This window comes from Sus scrofa, chromosome 18 (assembly GCF_054392235.1).
Source record: "Sus scrofa isolate SSC_HxYL_T2T_F1_AM1 chromosome 18, Sscrofa_HxYL_maternal_Yorkshire_Landrace_v2.0, whole genome shotgun sequence".
Lineage (NCBI taxonomy): Eukaryota > Metazoa > Chordata > Mammalia > Artiodactyla > Suidae > Sus > Sus scrofa.
Window position 1 is genome coordinate 39,907,027 of NC_139400.1, and position 20,381 is coordinate 39,927,407.

General features: G+C 36.4%; 1 protein-coding gene and 1 long non-coding RNA gene across 10 annotated transcripts in view; one reads left to right on the plus strand and one right to left on the minus strand.

The window, feature by feature from the left end:
* Positions 1-20,381, plus strand: part of LOC106506806 (uncharacterized) — a 424,630-nt gene that overhangs the window by 328,908 nt on the left and 75,341 nt on the right. The gene's annotated exons all lie outside the window — the stretch shown is intronic.
* The window catches only part of MDFIC (MyoD family inhibitor domain containing), a 101,053-nt gene continuing 97,710 nt past the window's right edge, over positions 17,039-20,381 (minus strand). For all 6 annotated transcript variants that reach the window (XM_021079120.2, XM_005673229.4, XM_085005746.1 and 3 more), the window contains one exon: positions 17,039-19,792. In XM_021079120.2, coding sequence (XP_020934779.1) covers positions 19,545-19,792 — 248 coding nt within the window. In that variant the 3' untranslated portion in view covers positions 17,039-19,544. The remainder of the gene's footprint in view (positions 19,793-20,381) is intronic.

Consider the following 20,381-nt stretch of genomic DNA (forward strand, 5'->3'; position numbering starts at 1 on the left):
TGTTTATCTAATGCAGTTGTCTTCTACCAACATGATGGACTAGATTTAACTTACAAATAGACTAAAATCTCAGACCCATCAGAGGTGCTGACGTTGTTAAAAAGTTGAACTAAGTCTCTATGGGATAATGTGAAAGAGCTGTGAGATACATTGTTAAGGACAAAACAAAACGAGAATGTATATGTGAATACACACACATACCACATACAGTATAACTACTATTTCATTACAGCATACACAAATAAGTATGTAAATATTTAAAGAAAATTCTGGAAGGATATATATCAAATAATAATAGAAAGATTATTTCTCTATTTGAAAAGAAAAAGGATCGGGCTTTTGAATTAGAGGTGGGGGGACAATGAATAGGATGCTGAGGAGAAAAAGAGTTCAAGCAGTTGGCTTCTGATCCATTCAGTCTCCTTGGGGGTAGGAAGCACCCTTGGGTAAAAGAAGATGAGGAAAAGTTAATTGATCCCATCTCCTTGTCAACTGGACTTACACATAAATAGACTAATATTTGCTAGAAAAAAGATCTTATTCACAAAATTCTCTCAGCAAGATGTCCCTGACTAACAGACTACTGAAGAAAATAAATCCAGGGAGTTCCCGTTGTGGCGCAGTGGAAACAAATCTGACTAGGAACCATGCAGTTACGGGTTTGATCCCTGGCCTCACTCAGTGGGTTAAGGATCCGGCATTGCCATGAGCTGTGGCATAGGTTGCAGACATGGCTCAGATCTGGCTTTGCTGTGGCTATGGCCTAGGCTGGCAGGTATAGCTCCAACTAGACCCCTAGCCTGGGAACTTCCATATGCCATAGGTGTGGCCCTAAAAAAAAATCAAAAAGACAGGAAAAAAAAAAAAAAGAAAAGAAAAAATGAAAGAAAAGAAATCCAGGATCTACGTATGAATGACTCTTGGGTATAAAATGTCACTCTTGGAGAATGACTATTGGGTATACTATGAAGATGTTTCATAATTGTCTCAGGTAACCCTCCAAAACCTTATTTGGAGGTCTCATGCTATTTGGGCCTAGAAATAGGATGGCTATTGCAGGAGAAATGACTTGGAATGCTATGTAGAAATCCCAGACCTCTCTATTTCATCTGTGCTTCTTTATTGGGTATATTTTAAAAATTATTTGTAAGGCTTGATACTGGGTGAGAGATCAGATTTGTTTGAGTCTGCTCTAACTGTCTAATACTTTACTCCTCAACCCACTATTCTCCTGACCTTTTTACCCAGTGTATTTTGATTGTTCTTGACAAAATCTTCAAAAATGGAATGATCTCTTTTAAAGTGGTCATATGTTTACCTACTGCAAACTATCAGTTGCTTCATTTTTGGTAATTGTTTCTTGAATTCTATCAGTTTTTCCTGGCATTTTTCTACTTTTTAATAGCTTACCATTTAATGAGCATTTACTTTATCTTAGGTACTTTGCATGCATTTCCCATTTATGATACTCATAACATTCCCATGACATGTGTTACTATCTCTGTTTTACAGAGGAGCTCATGACAATCAAAGAATGCAATCATCTGCTCAAATTCAAATAATCCTAGATCAAACCCAATCTTTAGGATTCCAAAGCCTGGGCACTAACACTTCTTTCCCCATCTCCTCCTCTTTGACCCTTAAATGTTATTTTTTTTTTTTCAAAATTTCTTGTACTTCCATTTATGCTCCAAATTTTCATTTTTTAAACTTTTCTGGGTCAAGAAATACTTTGGGAGTTTGATAAAAGCTTTGGACTTACTTCTCAGAAAAGTATATCCAGAAATAAATACAAACATATTTCCTGTTTTCTGTGGGTTTACTCAAATCTGACTGTGTCAAGAGGTGCTGGTCTACGTGTTTACTCTAGCACTCTCATTAAGTTGAGTAACTTCAAGTAGCACCTATTTGTGATTATCTTTTATAGCAAATCCGTCTGCTGCCCTGACTCACATTTGCTAAATGACACCTCTGTTTTCAGCTGTGGATGGGGCCGAGCATTCCATGTGGGCTCTGCTCTGCCTAAGTCTAACATCAAGTAACCCTTTCTGTCTTTCTGGTTCAGACCTGTGAGAGTTAGTTTGGCCAGAGCAGGTGCAGCTTTGAAGTGTGAGGTGTTGATATCCTCAGGGGGAGTGTTGGTCAGTGGAATAGGATTTTATAAATTAATCCCCCCACCTCTTGTCCTTCAGGTCCACATTTCTGGGAAGCATTCTCTGCCATTCTCAGCTGGTTCTGGCAAAAGTGAGACCTGGCTGCCCACCATGACAACCTCAATAACACCTTGAAACTGGCTTTTCCTCTTTGCCTGTGTCTCTCTCCCTGATCCTTCAATTATGCTCTCTGGATCACCTCCCAGATAAACCAAATACAGCTTCTTGCTTCAGAATCTGGTTTCAGGGCAATGCTATCCAAACTGAAACAACTTTTGAATTTTTTTTCTAGTCCTGACCTCTTTTTTGAGCTCCCATTCCACATGAGCTCCCATACCAGTTAGGCTGCCTGGATATTTCATGTGTGTGAGGTCCTCATTCTTAGCACATTGCATTCATCAAATGTTCTTTTATGGGTTAGTGACACGATTATAAGACAAGAATAAAAATTTTGCTTTCATCTTTGACTCTTTCCTCTCTCTCATGCTCATATCCTAAGTCCCATATATTCCATCATCAATTTATCTCCTGAATGCCTAATCCCCTTCCTTTAACCCCACTACCATAGACGTGGTAGCCTTGAATATTTCACCGTCTTTGTCTTTTTTATAATAAACCACTTTCTCCCTTCTCTCTCCCTCATTTCCAGTATATTCCAGTCTATTTGCCTAAATGACCCTCTCTAAAACACAAATCTGAAACTATCTTTTCCTGCTTTGAAATTATGGTACATAGAATAAAAATTTGGGAATTCCCATTGTGGCTCAGCGGTAACCACCTTCTGAGGATGCAGATTCAATCCCTGGCCTTGCTCAGTGGGTTAAGGATCTGGCGTCGCCATGAGCTATGGTGTAGATCACAGACATGACTTGGATCTGGCCTTGCTGTGGCTGTGGTGTAGGCCAGCAGCTGCAGCTCTGATTTGACCCTTAATGTGGAAACTTCCATATGCTGCATGTGTGGCCCTAAAAAGAAAAAAAAATTGTTTAATTACTTGGCATGACATTAAAAAAAAAAAATTTAGCCACAGCTTATGTTCTCAGTTTCATCTTCCACACTCTCCCTCCCACGTAAGTTGTTTTTCAGCCACATTGAACATTCTCTGGTCATAGGATACACATGCTCTTTACAGCTTCATTTATTTGAGATGCTATTCCTTCTGCTTGAACTGTCCTCCCTTCTCGCCTTGTCTGCCTGGAGATGTGAACTCATCTTTCAAGAACTGGCTCAAATGTTCTTTCCATCTTAATTCTCATTCCTCCCAAACCTTGGCCTTCTTCAGTCCCCTATCATTTCCACATTTCTCTGAACCTTCTCACAATGCATTTTCATAATTTGTTCACATCTTTATTTCCTTCAGTCTACTATATGCTCTGAAAATGCATAAGCCAACTTTGATTTAGCTTGTCTTCCCAGTGCATAGTAGAAAGTAGCCATTTAAAAATATGTGCCAAACTTAACTGAGTAGTACTGAGAATGTCGAAAGAGAATTAAACATTGAAGAGAAGCAAGGAGGAAAGAGGATGATGGACTTAGGAGGGGATATTTATAAACAGGCACTTTAGAGGAAGCAGTGAAGGATGATGAATGAAATGGAACTTGAATATAAAAGGAAAGCCAGAAGTCAAAAGAAGAAAAATGTCCTCAGATAGCATGCGAAGAGAAAAGAGATGCAGATGACACAAACAGATGTTCAGGGGTGTTGCTGTAGTTTAAAAAATTATCCTACAGATTATCAGCACTAAATTTCCTAAGTACTATTATTATTTATGCAAACAGTTGTACTCTGAGGGTTAATTTAATTTTGTATTTCAATTTATTCTTTAAAATTTTTGCATGTAAAGGCAACATGTACAAAATAATGTTAAGTGGTTTAAATGATAGTTTTTATTTTGAAAATATTTGGTAACCACAATTTGTCTTTTGAGAGTCTTGTTGCCCCAGACTTCTTTCTCAGAATGTTGAGTATTAGTTTGAGTATCTCATATTTTACCTGATCTAAAAGCCAGAGGTGGAGCACCGTGAGCAGTAGTATCAGGCTGCCAAAAAGTCTCTGACATTTTTCCCAAATAAAAAACTCAACATGCTTCATCATACAAGTAAATTCAGAGGAAACGGATTTGATTTATACTCTTAATTCCCCTTGCTAGACTATAGCAGGCAAGTAGAAAAGATTTGTAATATTTTTTTTTAATTTTAATAGAGGAGATAGGTTGGAGAGATACCAGACCTGTTAGGATGTCTAAACTTTCCAAATTCATATGAAAAAGGAAATCTCATAGTTGTAATAAAAAGAACTTTTCCCTAAAAGTGCAGTGTTCTCTTCCAGTGTCTGCAGTGACATGCTCGTCTTTGTGTCACAATATGATGTTCCATGAATCCTTTTGTTTTCCTCATACATTGACAGTGGTCTCTGTTACTGTTTTCTTAGTATAGTATAATTGTATTTATCCGTTCTCTTCCTATCCATGTCTTCTGTTTATCTGGGCTATTTGCTACGAGTTTTTCCTCTTAGGGGGAAACAACTAGGATTCTCAAGCCTATATTATGGTCAAAATTCTGCCAGAGAAGAGTCAGCAAACCTTCAAATCAGTGTTCTGAATATTTTTCCAGGATATATAGGTGATTATATTGAGCAAGGAGATATACACACATGCACGCACACACCCAAACATTTTTATCAACACAACATAAAAAGTTCATTTCTGGCATCTCGCTCTATCTAGGTCTTATCTTTTAATACTTAGCTTATATGCATATGACATACATTTGTATTTGTAGCAGAATTGGAAGCAATCAGAAGATATCAAAGGCAAACTGAAAGCAGTTTCTAGACTAACTGAATACTATTGATATGTTGCAAATATAAACTTAGAGATTATATAATTTTTATTGCTCCTTGATGAAGTTCAATATAAGCTATTAATTTTCCTCTGTCAGTTTATATCTATATATGTGTGTGTGTGTGTGTGTGTGTGTATATATATATATATATATATATATATATATACCAGTTTCTCCCATTACCTTGTAGGGTTCCTAGACCATAAACTATCCCTGCGAATTGATTCCACACTCCCTCAAATATGACTTTTCATAAGTCAGGTCCTTTAAAAATACAACATTTCATATATTTCTCAGACTACCTGTCAAATCAGTATCATGCAAACATAATACTTTTACTACTTCCTGAGAGCATGGTGTTGAGAGGGAAAAATTTAATATATCTGTGCTACATCTACATTAATGCAATGGTGCAATATTGAAACTGCTTTTATCTGCCACATTTCTCAAATGAAAGTGGCAGCTAAATTTTATGGTAGTTCAACTGTGAACCTTGCCCACAATTTTGCCTATGAGGATGTGGCCCTTTGGTATTATTAAGGCAGTGGTCTTTATTCTGTATCTTAGACTTTAAAAGTGGCTATGAATATAAGAACCTATCATGTGGTCATGTGCACACCGTAAAATCTTTCCAAAGTGCACAGTAAATTCTTGATAGAATTCATAGGACTTTCAAGAAATTAAAGTAAAATTTTGCTTGCCATTTCTGGAGAAGGCTGTAGAGGAGATTCTGGTCTACTTAGTCTCCCAAAGACCCTGGTCATGTGCTTATCAATAGTTCTTGAGTGGCTTTGGTAATAATCTGCCAATTGTTTGCATCTCCTGCTGTCTACCTTATAATCTTATACCTCACACACAAGGGAAGTGTAAATTCCACTATTTGAACAAACAGTGGCTTCAATTAGGTATTTTGAGGCAAACATGGCCTCTATTAGAGTTTAGTTAAATCTTTCAGAAAAGTTGACCATTAAGCTGAAAAGGGGGCTGCAGATAAACCACTTCCCATGTGAATGTGTTTAAATGGCTTAGAAAGGGATTATGTTTTAAATATTCTTATACCTTTATGTAAATTGCGTATGCTAGAATCCTTGCTGTGATGCTGATAAACTCCTTCTGTCACCCACAGTCAACAATATCTTTTCTTTAGCTGTCCTGATTAAATGAGTGACATTCACTATTGGCAAATCCCCCACGGAGTAACCTGAGCTCATGTGTGCCTAGCCACAATACCAGTAATGACATGATTCTGAGGGGATTTGAAACCCTACCTCAACAAATTTATTTCTGTTTTTCAACATATATTCAAAGCAATACTTTGGCATTGTAATGTGATTCTTGACAGGACTAAGGTAAATTCATCATGCTAAACTGAAATGTTTCTGGCAGATGTCTACTCTGTAACAATCAAATTGTGTGTACTGTAATATATGACAACCACAGTGCTACTTCTAGTTGTAAAACTTATAAGTATAATACTTTATTAATGCCAACTTGGAATGTAATTATGCACTGTATTATTCCACCATATTTTTTCATTTAGAAAAACTTTTTGAAGACAATCTACCTACTTCCAAATGATGGGAATTTTTTTGTAAGTATAGAAAGAATATAACCTTTTTGTCACAAATATATGCAGACATTTGATACTTTTCCAAATCAGACATGTTGAAATTTCAGAGAGTATAAAATAAAATGTTTTCTCTTATTAAGTATAAATTTTACTCCCCCCTGGAAATAGTCATTCATCCAAGACAGATACTTCTCTTTAAAGAAGAAATGATTAAAATGCCAGCAATGTTCATCAAAATATTTTTTAAAATAGATAGATTTAGGGAAAGCCTCTGACTAATTATCAGTACTACCTGTATACTTCTGTACAGTTTAGCATATTTTAGGTCAGAGAGCCCAAAAAACAAAGTTTTGTTTAAAGGAAGATGTAATCTAATGAAAGGCAACCTTTTGACTTCAAAATAGATGAAAATCCTCAGCACATGGCTCCTTTTATTCTGACTTGATCTCTAACAACAAAACCACTCAAGGAATCAAAATATACATTTTAAGAATCTAACCAATATAAGCTTTGTCTTGGATTTCCATTGTCCTGTCCTCCATACTTTCAAAAATTAATAAGTATTTTCAAGAACAGATAAAAGCCCTTAGTTCCTTTTTTCCCCTTTATTTTGGCTGCTCCCACAGCATATGAAAATTCCTGGGCCAGGGATTGAATCTGAGCTGTAGCTCTGACCTACCCATTGCTGCAGTGCCGGATCCTTAACCCACTGCACTGTCCGAAGATCGAAGTAACAATGCCTCAAGGACAATGCTGATCATTAGTATACTATGGCACATCAGGAACTCCTCCCCAGTTCATATTTTATGATTTAGTTGCCAGATGCAAGTCAAAGTTCCACTTGGGCAGCTGTGTTGTGATTCCCTTCAAGTACCAGACTCTATCAATGGGGAACAAAAAAGAACCCCAGTGGCTTCTTTTGCCCTGGAGGCTCCCCTTAGTTAACACCTATATTTTAAAGACCTCCTTGAGAGTTGATTAGTGTTTGTAATGTGAATTTAAATATTTACATTTTAACGTAATTATTTTTTAAGAAAACAGAATTTAATTCTATGATCCTCCTGCAAATTTTTGGCAAAGAATAAAATAGTTAATACAGGTTTGGGTCACTTTATTAGAGCTAAGGAAACATAATGTGTGATGCACAGAACTTAGGACAAATTAGGCAACCTCTTGGGGCCAGTAAACACTCTCCCAGACTAACACAAAACTTGGAACTTGCCCAGCTGAAAATCTGAATCAGGCTGTGTAAAAAGACAAAGGCTGGCAAGAATATAACTTTGGAAGATTTACTCACTAATTTTAGAGCTGCTGGAGGCCAACCAAAGAGATTTGGGTCATACATTACCTAAGACTTATGATGGGAACTGGACTTACTAAGCCAATTCAAGAAATGATTCATTTAACCAATCAGTAATCAGTAACTAGTTAGTGATTTGTAGATTTAGTTAAAAATGACCAAACCATTGTGCATAGAGCCTAGTGAAAATTTGTCCTCTCTTTCACTTAATATGCTCATAATAACATCCAGTGTGTTGTGGTAAAACAAATCCAGTTCTGCACATTAAGTTATTCATGCAATACATATGCACATATATTCTTCATTCATTCATTCATTCGTTCCCATATTAATTCTACAAATAAAGAAATGAACACACTTCTTATATGCCAGGCACTCAGGGGATCCTTTGTCCATTATTCTTTGCCTCTGTCTTCCTCTCACTTTTCCCCTGTAACCCATGACTTGATATCCATTACCACACATCCCTAGCATATTAGGGAAGTGGAAAATTTTACTCTGGCATTTTTGTTATTAGTTCATGCACCAGAATACCGTGTATACTACCTTTCCCATCATGTCAACCCTAAATGGAATTCAGATGAGGTTTCCTAATACTGGTGAAACTATTTACAAGCACTTTCAGATGCATTATCTCACTCAAAGAAGACATGACATTAGTGGCCTGAAACATGTATATACTTTAAAACTCCTATGAACTTTACTTTTTAACATTCTGTATGCAAACACTGGGCGTGTTAGCATGTTCCCAGGCTGGGGGGTCTAATCAGACCTGCAGCTGCCAGACTACACCACAGCCACAGTAACATGGGATCCAAGCCACATTCTTTTTTTGTTTGTTTTTTGTTTTCTTTTGGCTGCCCCATGGCATATGGAATTTCTGGGCCAGGGTTCAGATCTGAGCCACCACTGTGACCCAGTGCTCCAGAGATGCCCCTGATCTCATTGCACCACAGTGGGAACTCCTAAAGAATTTTATTGGCGTATAGCTGATTTACAATACAATATTGTTTTAGTTTCAGGTCAAAGTGATTCAGATACACACACACACACACACACACACACACACATACTCATTCTTTTTCAGATTCTTTCCCCATATAGATTATTACAGAATATTGAGCAGAGCTCCCTGTATGATACAGTAGGTTATTGTTGGTTATCTTATTTTTCATATGGAAGTATATATACATTAATCCCAAACTCCTAACTGATCCCTTCCCTCCTACCCCATGTTTCCCCTTTGATAACCATAAATTTGTTTTTGAAGTCTGAGTCTGTTTCTGTTTTGTAAAGAAGTTCTTTTGTATCAGTTTAAAAATTAGTTTCCACATATGATTTTACCATATGCTGGTTGTCTTTCACTGACTAACTTCACTTAGCATGATAATATCTATGGCCATCCAGTGGCTGCAAATGGCATTATTTCATTCTTTTCTATGGCTAATATTCCATTGTATATAGATGCCCCATCTTTTTTATCCATTCCTCTGTGGATGGACATTTAGGTTGCTTCCATGTCTTGGCTATTGTAAATAGTGCTACAATGAACATTGGGGTATATGTATCTTTTTGAATTATAGTTTTGTTTGGATATATGCACAGGAGTGGGATTGCTGAATCATATGGTAACTCTATCCTTAGTTTTCTGAGGTGCCTCCATACTGTTTTCCATAGTGGCTGCACAAACTTACATTCCTACCAAAAGTGATGCCCTCCTTGCCCTCTCCAGCATTTGTTATTTGTAGACTTTTTGGTGATGGTCATTCTGACTGGTGTGAGGTGATACCTCCTTGTAGTTTGTTTTGCATTTCTTTAGTACTTGGCAATGTTGAATATCTTTTCATGTGCTTTCTGGCCATCTGTATGTCTTCTTTGAAGAAATGTCTATTTAGATCCTCTGCAAATTTTTATTGGGCTGTTTGTTTTTTTTTAATGCAGAGCTGCATGAGTTGTTTGTATACTTTGGATATTATGTTATTGATGCTTCATTTGCAAATATTTTTTCTCATTTCTGTGGGTTGTCTTTTTGTTTTGTTTATAGTTTCCTTTGCTGTGCAAAGGCTTTTAAGTTTAATGAGGTCCCATTTGTTTTAATTGTTCTAGGAGGTGGATCCAAAAAGATTATGTCAAAAAGTTTCTGCCTATGTTTTCCTCCAAGAGTTTTATAGTATTTGACCTTAGATTTAGGTCTTTAATCCATTTTTAGTTTATATTTGTGTATGGTGTTGAATAATGTTCTAGTTTCATTCTTTTACACGTAGCTGTTCAGTTTTCCCATCACCTCTTATTGAAGAGGTGCATGGGCTTTCTATCCTGTTCCTTTGATCTATATTCCTGTTTTTGCATCAAGGCACTGCCTTGTTGGACTCAGTTCTGCTTCCTCCCACCATCACCAACTCGGTCCTTTCCAATACTACTGCAACTTCAGAATACATAAGTAATTATTCTCTCTTCAAACCCCAGTTCAAATGTTACCTCTTCTAGGAAACCGTTCTGGCTCACCTAAGGAGACTTAGCTCCCACCTCTCCTCTCTCTTAACAATTATACCTGCCTTTCTTATAACTCTTTGATTCTCTGTGCATTCTCTTTCAACTGAAAACTTGTCAATGGAAACCTTGCTATCACTACTATCAGCAGAGTCTGGCAAGAACAGATGGTCATTAAATGCTCCTTGACTATTTGGGTGTATATTGAGGCATGAATTAAAATTGCCAAGTTTTGAGCTTACAAATATGGGGGTTGATCTGGAGGCCTAAGGTTAATATTGGAACGACTTTAGCTTAGTCATTTGACTCTGAGGGCATGTAGATGTCATATTCAATTGTTTTATTACCATTGGTTACATGCACATAGAGTCCCCAAACAGAACATTTATGAAAGGATTTATTTCCAGCCTGAGCTTTCAGTTGTGAGTCTGCTTATATTGATAAAGATGTTGAGTCACTTCAGGTTGTGGGAAAACAGGAAAACCTCATCATCTCTAGGGATACTAAAGCTTTATAAACTCTAAACTCAATCAGGAGCTTTAGATCACTCATGGTAATGATACCCTCTTTCTTTCCCTCTCCCACCCTCAGCTTGTTATAGTGCCAAATGTTAGCATGGAGATGTGTGATCATTGAACCTTAAATTGTTAAGTACATTTCTGGAGTGTCTAATGTAGTTCTTACAATATTAGATTTGACTAAACTGTCCATATTAAAGGGACAAACATCTAAGAGACCACTAGGATCTACATTATTTTGATAAGCTTTTGAAATGCACAATAACAATATTGGATTCAGACAACATTTGCACATGCACAAACTCACTCTTTCTCACTACCTCATTAGTCAGAGTACTGGCAGGAAACAGATGGCTCACTCCAAGGGCTTAATTGAAGAGCATTTAATGAAAGGGACTGTTTACAGAGGAACAGTCAGCTGAGAGGTAACCAACAAGGGATTTTGAAGTGCCAGGGACTAGCAACAGTGGGAAATATTACTTCCCTGTGCCTGAGGGGGCAGGATCATGGAACTGTAGCTATGGGAGAGGGGTCACTGCACAGGAGCTCCTTGTATGGAGGAATGGAGTTGTTAAAAATCACTGTTTGGCAGGAAGAGGGCCAGGGAACAGGGTGGGAATTAATACCTTGACCTCTTTCTCTTTGCACCTTCTGATTTCCCATTAGTGCTTTCCGTCAACCAAAGCCAACTAGAAAGCAGAAAACAAGGGAGCTTAGCACAATACAGGCAGAGACTGAGAACAGATCTGCAGGGACACATGGAGAATGACCAGCAACCAGTCTTAGGAAGACCCTCTAACTCTTGACTCCTTATCCATCTAGAAAAAAAGAAAGACATCGATAAATAGTCACAGGACAGGGCATATTGTGAGCTGATTGACTTTCAGGGATCAAAGCACATATGACATAAAAGGAGTTATGATTTCAGTCTACCTTGGAGCCTGTGCTAGGATACCCACTCAAGGTAGGAAAGGTGAGAGATAAGAAACAAAGCAGGAAAGAATTCAGATCCCAACTTCCTCACTCCAAGTGCCATCAGAGCAGGTGTGACGAGTCTGTTTCTTATATTCAGTTACATAAGATTTCTTAAGAAGTATACCATTCTAATGGAAAGAGCTGAGAATAGAAATCAGGTTTCCTACATTCTCTCAGGAACTGTGTGGCTTTAGGAAGTAAACATGCAATCTGTCCCAGTTTTTTCATCTGTAAAATGGAAGTAAAAATGCATATCCTAGGGGAATCATGGGGTCGTGAAAATCAAATGAGAAAATATATGTGGTTTCCTTCTGAAAAGTTAAACAAGCTCTACAAATGTCAGGCCTTATCACTTTTGGATACTATCTTATAAAACTGGTTCCTGAGCATAAGCTTGCCAATCATCACATCCTCTCTTTTTGGCTATCTTTCCTCTACACATGGAGCACTTCATTCAACTCCAACTTAAACATCACATACAAAGGCAAGATAAGCAGTAAGAAAATCCAAATGTGTTGGCAATACCACTGCATGTTAAAAAGAAAGAACTAGATTCACCTTGAACTCCGTTTTCGTGGTGCATAACTCCCCTTTCCATAGGTCCTATTAACTTCAAAGGGAGCTCCATGCATGTAAATGATTATATTTATTGGATGCGCCAACTCCTTCTTATCCTCCGGGCACAATTAGAAATATCATAGAAAAATGAATGTCAGAGACTTGGATCCATGTTTGATATTCTATGGGAAATCTCCCATAGTTACAGATGTTAAAAATTCTGCCCAGTGGTCCAGTTACAAATTCGAAATATTTCTTCTTCCGTCATCCCTGGTATTATTTTTTTTCTCTGATTTTAGAATGTTCATTTTTACATTAAAAGAAAAATATTCTCTTTAGATCCAGATAAGCTATGATAAAATCTGTGCTTGTTGTACAACTTGGTGTAGTAATACAGATTTAGACTGTATAAGCCCTCTCTGGCAAGGAACTGTGAGTGCTTCCTTGAGATTATATCGTTAATAGTTACAGCAATCCTTTGCTACTTCAGGTTCACTCTGGGAACTGCTGGTTGAGACAGTGTCTAGGAACTAAATTCCTGGATGCCTGTTTTAATATTGCATCCACTAAACCATACTATAATTTCACTGTTCCTTGTAAATTCAGGCTATTATCAATGTTCTTGTTAGCTAGCTGTAAACTCAGGCTTTCTCGAGGTGAAATTGTCACAATCAGTGAAAACAGATGGTAGGTGTATGTAGAACTGCACTTTTCATACTGATTTGTTGTTCTTTTTTTTCTTTTTCTTTTTCTTTTTTTTCTGTTTTTTGGCTGTGTCACAGTTGTGGCAATGCCGGATCCTTTAACCTACTGTGGTGACTCAGGGATCGAACCTGCATCCTGGCACTATAGCAACACCGCCAATTCTCTTGCACCATAGCAGGAACTCCTTGTTTGTTCTTTTCAAATTCACTTCTCTCCTGGCTCTTGGTGGAACTGTCTCTAGAACTAATTCTGACAAACAACTTAATATCCTTCCCCGCATCTTATCAGTGAAGGGCCTTGCAAGTATTACAGGTGTGGCTCCTCAGCAGTGCTTCCTATATTATACATCCACAAGAGCAGGTTAATTCTTTAACTGTACATTTCTTTAAGTGAAAAAAAAAAAGTAGACAAATGGAAGAAGCCCCTCAAAGTAAATATTTAGAGCTATGAGGAAGGAGAAAAGGTGAAATAGTAAATGATGAAAACTTTCACTGGAAATGCACCCATATGTGATGGGTGGTGTGAAAGACCCAAAGATTTTGTAAAAATATTTTGTTAAGCAACATAATTTATAAAAGATCATTCTAATTAGTTTCAGAGAGAAACAAGTAAAACTCTGGGCACAAAGGAATTTGGATCCACTTCAACTTATTTGCAAGAAATATGTAAGCAAAGACAGTCTAATTTTAGTAAATATTTGTAGAGCAAAACAATCCAAAGTATATATAACAATCAAATTTCTAGTGAAAATGTGTGTAAGTAGGTTTATTTTGAAAGGAAAAGTCCTACTCCCAGTGTCATAACCAATTAAATTCTCCAGGTAATGACCCCATTTGCATAGTGAGCGGAACCCACAAGTGGGAATTTTAATGGGCACACCACCTGAGTACAGTAATTGAGAGTGACACAACTTGAACTAGTTTTGTGCTTACCCCACTGAAAATTCTACTCATATTATTTTTAATGTCAAGCTACAAGTCAAATTTCAAGATGATGGATTTGTTCTTTTTTAAGCACTGGGTTTGAATAAAAGAAATGCTTTAATTCTGTTATGCATTGCATATCTTTGCTTTCACTAATCTGTAGTTCTGATTCTCACCATTGCTTCGTTTTCTTCAGTGATGGGAATTTAATTTTATTCATTAATTTGTGAATAATTAGATAAAAAAATAATGTTCTCTGCAGCCGAATTGCTTTAGGATTGCAATTTAATGTACTTTTACCAGAATGTGTTATAGTTAAGCTGTCATAATAGTTTACTAAAATGTAATTGTGTAAATATGCCCAATTATTCTTTCTGATGATCTAACAAAATCTAATACAATATATATTCATGGGCATTTCCCTCCTCCCTCCCCTCAACACCAATAAAATGCCATTCCTGCAGAGCTTATCACAGATGCCTTCTCATCTGAAGGCCTTCTTTTTCAAAGATACTCTCCTTATCTCTCAGGCACTATTCATGTCCTTGAAAGAATTGTGCATTCTGATTGAGGGATCATGTGATGTCCACATTAAATTATATAATAAAGGTGTTCTCAAGGCTCTGAGAGTCAGACGCCCACGATGAACAGTGCTATCTAGGTTTTCAGATGACATTTTAAAACTTCCTTTGTTTCACTCAAAGATTGCTTGAGATCCTAACTATTTGCAGGTGTTTGACACCACTCTGCCACATCTGTAATTGGCATAGCATCCAGCAGACAGGCTCTGTACATCTTTACACTGCAACCTACCAAGTTAAGAAATGTATTGGTTCAATATAAAACAGCAGGCTGTTTTTAGACATAGTTACTAGTGCACAAGCTTTAATATGGCTTGGCTTCATCCTATAATGAGATCTTTTGGTCCCCTGCTCAACAGGCTTTTATGCCTTTGCAAAAGGCTATGAACTATGTCAAGTGGATCAGCTGCTTTTGTACACCCTCTTTCTTGGCTTTGGAATGTAATTCCTTTGCTTCTACCCCTTTATGCATCAGACAGAACTTAAGAACCTTTTCTGTTTTTCAAGCTAAACTTAAAATTTGTTCAAATTGGCTTTTCACTATTTTCCTAATAATTACATTCTCCACTGAACAGCAAACAAAGACCTTCCTGGAAGTGAACACTTAATTGTAGAGTTACACTTTAACACCTCCGTCTATACTCCATGTTGGCAATGTGTCCAGGGGTGGTTATCTAAAGTAATTTTTTTCATGGTCACCTCACAAATAAATTCAAGATTCTCTTATGGTGAGGGATCAAGAGCATGAATAATGGAAAAGCAAACAACAGAACCAGAACTAGTAGCCGCAGTTCCGTGGGAAGGCAGGAATGTATTCATGTTTCCATTTTGCAGTTTAAGAGCTGTAGTTGTTGCCCCAATGGAAAATGTCACACAGTCATTCCAGTTTGATGAAGAATGAGGTGGTGCAGATTTCTGCTCACCTAGAGACCCTGCTTTCCAGGTGGGACTCAACTGTGGCTTTGTTGTAATACTTTTCCCTCCAGATTGCCTGTTGACTTCATGAAAATTTGATCATTTGGATGATATTTTGATTCACACAGTCCTTTAAAGAGAAGGTGCAGCCAATTCTCACTGGGAACTTTGCAATGTGAAAACAGGGTGGATTTAGTCACCAGTGGTCATTTTTGTAAAAACTACCCTCCACCATTAGAGCTGCATCATAATGATAGCCCCTTTCTACAACCCCTTCCATTATAACCAAAATCTCTAAAAGTAAGCTGAGATGAGCAAGAAAATACTAGTAGCCTCACTCTTGGAAGGAACCATTTTCTCATGAGCAGTGCTAACCTTCTTCTCTAGGATGAAACATCCTGAGGGTTATAGGATTCCCTTGAGGAGCTTAAAGAAAAAGTCATTATCAATTTATTGCTTGTAGGGAATCATGCAGATTAAGGGTTAAAAGGACTGCCTTGTACCCAATCCTTGATTTTAAAATATAAATAGTAAGTGTGGAATAACCCCTCTCCATATATTAACTGCTGATTAAAACAAAAATGGTACTTTTTCCTACATTAAGAGTAAAATGGGTAGTGTAGTATTTGATGAAATTTTATCTTGCCTGTCAAATTAGATGGAATAAACCTACAGGCCTACAAATCACAAGTAATTGGAAGGGGCATAAAGATCTTGAATAATTTGAAAAGTAATCTTATTAATAAATAAACTTATTCATTAGGTGGGTGGGTAAATCTAGGCATTTACACGGGAATTCAAGACAGCAAAACACAGAGACTCTGGACTCGAGTCTTATTTATGTTAGTGACTTTGACGTTGATAACATTAGAATCTAGGGCACTGATAGTGTTTGTATGGGTAAAGAATGAAAAGTTATTACATAAGGTTGCCTTGGTTACTACTTGAACTGTTCGGAGAAACAATGATTACTTCAGGGGAGGAAAATGGATATAGCTGATAGACTGAGTGATATGGGGAGTTAAGTACTAACAATAAAGTATTTCCTACTACTTAAAAATTATGCTACTAAAAATCCCAGTTGAAAGTATTTCTGATTTATTTTTAGGTGAAACTCATTAAATCTAATACCTAGTTTCAGATATCTTTGGTGTTTAATCTCATCATACATATTCAAAAACTACTTTGGTTTTTATAAGTTGGGAGATACTTCCAAAGCAAATAAATAAAAGCAATTTACTAAAAAGAGTACAAAACTTATATTTTGATCTATTATGAATTTTAAAGAGAAATTATGTTTTGAAATCTTAAGTCAACTATGATTTGCAATATAAGTTTATCTGAATCTTTCATTTACAGACAGGAGTCATATGATTTACACAAGGAGACTAGGAAATCTTCAGAAAGGGATGTAGCAAGCAAAGAAAAGCCTCAGGTTTAAATTATAGTTGAATTCATTTAAATATCAATATATCAATTATATTGAAAATATGCTAAAGAACAATAGAGAATTCATTTTTTTATTTCAAAATAAGATATTCAGGATAATACAGGTCCAGTTTAAAAATATTTAAGAATAAGTTTCCACATTTAAAAAGAGACCAAATCTATAACTGTAAACTAGAACACTTAGTCATGAGGGCCATATAATTCAAGAGAACATTTTACATACAGAAATTCTAAAATAGATATTGAAACTTTTCACATTTGCCTACTTTCATTTTTTTCATTTATTTTTAGAAAATCATACAAGGTACTTTATGGAATGACTATGGAATAGACAAGAGAGGAAAAGTACTATGAATATAAATATGAAAATAAAATTCTGTTGTCAATTAATGTTCTCTGTTACAGAGAAACATTTTAAAAGTGCTAATATCTTCATTGCAAATAGTAGCAGAATACACAAAATATCAGACAAACCATTTGACTGAAAATTTTTGTAGGACAAAAAGTATTATATTTTAAAGATGCCAGGTCATTAGAAGGTTTTATATGTCAACATAAAGTTGATAACTCTTACATCCTAATATATATGCATAAGTTAACTTTGGGTATATGTAAATATTCAGATTTTGGTTACTATGAAATAGCAGAAAGTTGTTCTTACATTTCATTTGTTACATCAAAGATGCTCTTTAGACAAGGATGAGAAAGATAGCCATTTACCAGAATTCTATTTGAACCCAAGAGTTTAACTGTGTGTGTATGTGTGCATGTGTAGGGTGTGTGTGTGTGTGTGTGTGTGTGTGTGTGTGTGTGTGTGTGTAGAGTAAACTGAAAGGGGGATTTGAGAGTTTGCTATTTTGTTTTAAGCCATTTAAGTAATGATATTAGTAGAAAGTACGTTTTAATCTCAAAGGGAAAAAAAAAAATTGGTGACATACCTATGCTTTAGGGTTAAAATCTTTCTTAAAAGCCTAGGTTTACATTTCCTAAAAGTATGCATTTGTTTTTAACTATCGATTTGATAGTCAATGGGAAAAGTGAAAATAAATACTCATCCAAAGGTATACTTTCAAAATTTCTACAAGCAATTACATTATATCAAACCAAACTACAGTTTGGAAAGATCAAACTTACTAGATCATGTAGTATGAAAATTTACTCTCCTTTTGATCTGCACCACACAAAGCCTCTATGTCTTAGTCACTACACAGTAAGTCTTGTCGTTACAAGACATATTTCTTTAAACTTAAGGATCTTAACTACCTGCCATATTGGTTTAACTTAATATAAAATTGCAGTATTTTGTCTAGATTCCCACTCCATTGGAAGCAATGATTTGCAATGAAGATAAACTCTGTTTATAAAATATTGGCGGGGGGGGGGGGCTTTTTGGTTTGTGTCCTAACCAAACAACCCCCTCCAAAAGACATAAAGCTCTTAAAAGGAAACTTTTAAATAAATCAAAATCAGGATGCTGGGATTTTCATATGAAAAAAGCCTCCTAATTTAAGTGAAATCTGTCAAAAGTATTCCACATTCTTCATGACATGTAGCTATTTTTATAAAGCATCATGTTGTTAATCAAAACTTTATAACATCTAAATTTATGTGTAAAATGCATGTTTTTAGTTAGTTTAAATTTTACAGTTTAAGAAGAAAGGTGGCTTGCTGCAACTAAAGAAAATACAGACTGAAGGCGTTATTCTTATAATTGCTCAAGGGCACACACAGCTCAGGCTAGCCACCTAAAACTTGGTCCTAAATCTAGTTCATTAAAGCAGGAGATGAATCACTAATCCTAAGAGGCCCCCTTAAATGCCACATTTCCCTGGAAGCCTTCTGAAGATTCCAGTAGACATTAGATATTCTTTTCTGTGTATCCTACAGCCTCTTGAGTTTCTCTCTCTCTTAATGCTCACTTCAGTATGCTCCATGGACTGGCTCATTCTTTACACGCCTCTTTTGTCTGGTAATCTGGGGATGTTCTCCTGGATGGGAGCTGAATGGCATCCACCTCTGTACTACAGCTAGAAATTACACAGAGTAGGCACTCACTGGCCACCGAGCAAGGAGAGAACAGAGCGTGGAGGTGAACACGGGGTGCCCAACCATGGTGTGGATTTGTTTCCCAAAGCTTAAAGAACCCTTACTTTTAACCATTAATAAACACCAAAAATAAATGGACTGATTTAAATACCCATTGAGAAATAATACATTAGGAATAGGGGCTCCTAAGACTGGTTAAAAGAAATGTAAATAGTATAAAAAGGAGGAGACATTTTGCTTTTCTGTCTTTTTTTTTTTTTTTTTTTTTTTTTGGGTCAAAATGTCCCTCAGTCATTGTCACCTATTAAGAAGTTTAAAAGGAGTTAAAATTTCACATATTAAACCATGTTGATTTGGTTAGAAAAGAAAAAAAAAAGGCTTTCAGAGATTACCTACAATAATGAGTTAACAGTGCAAATACTGAGTTATTTGATGAAAATCTTACCATGTGCTTTTTCTTCCTCCTTAAGAAAAATTTTGAAACACTCTCCAGTTTTAACACACAGAAGATAAATATTTATGAAGGGAAACAAATTCCACAGCATTCCATACAGATTTCCAAACAGTCTGATGATTCACAACAGGCATCCATGATGCCACAGTCCATGTCACAAGGGCAGTTACAGTCATCTCCCATTTCGTCTCTGCAGCAACAGCAGCAGGCTTCTGAGGTGCAGATGCCACACGAGGCTTGTCCCAAGACAATGTTGCAGAGCGTCAGGAATTCACAGAACAGGCAGGCCAGGATACAGTGGACACAGCAATCTTCATTTTCAGTTAGGAGGAGACCACATAGTCAGAAAAAGAAGGAACACAAAATATACACATCATGAATATACTGAGTAATCAGAATTGAAGTTTAAGCAATCCAGAACCTCATGGCATGCAGTGCTACAAGTCTTGTGTGGGCTGGAAGCTGAGAAAGAAACTTAAATTCTAGATGATAATCTTTCGAGGTAGATAACTACATTCGAAAACAAAAGAACATTGTTGTGTATACACGTGTATGTGCATATATGTTAGATCACTACTCTCACATTCTATGCAATGGTCCTTAGTCCTAGGTTCCACTTCTCTATGCCTCTCACCTATACTCCTTACATCTTACTGCTCTCTGTAAAATGATTCCATGATACTACAGTCTTTCAGAAAATAGAAATTTCCTTCAACTCTACCCACTTTCTCCACAATTATAAGGAAAAGTATTGAAATATGATATATTCATTATGTTACTGAATAATTAATTCAACAGTTACACTGGAATCCATTAAGCTGGGATCAACACAGTTTATTTTCCAATAAAATTGACTCAATTTTACGTTCTCAAATTTTTTCAGTTTTCCAAGAATTAAGG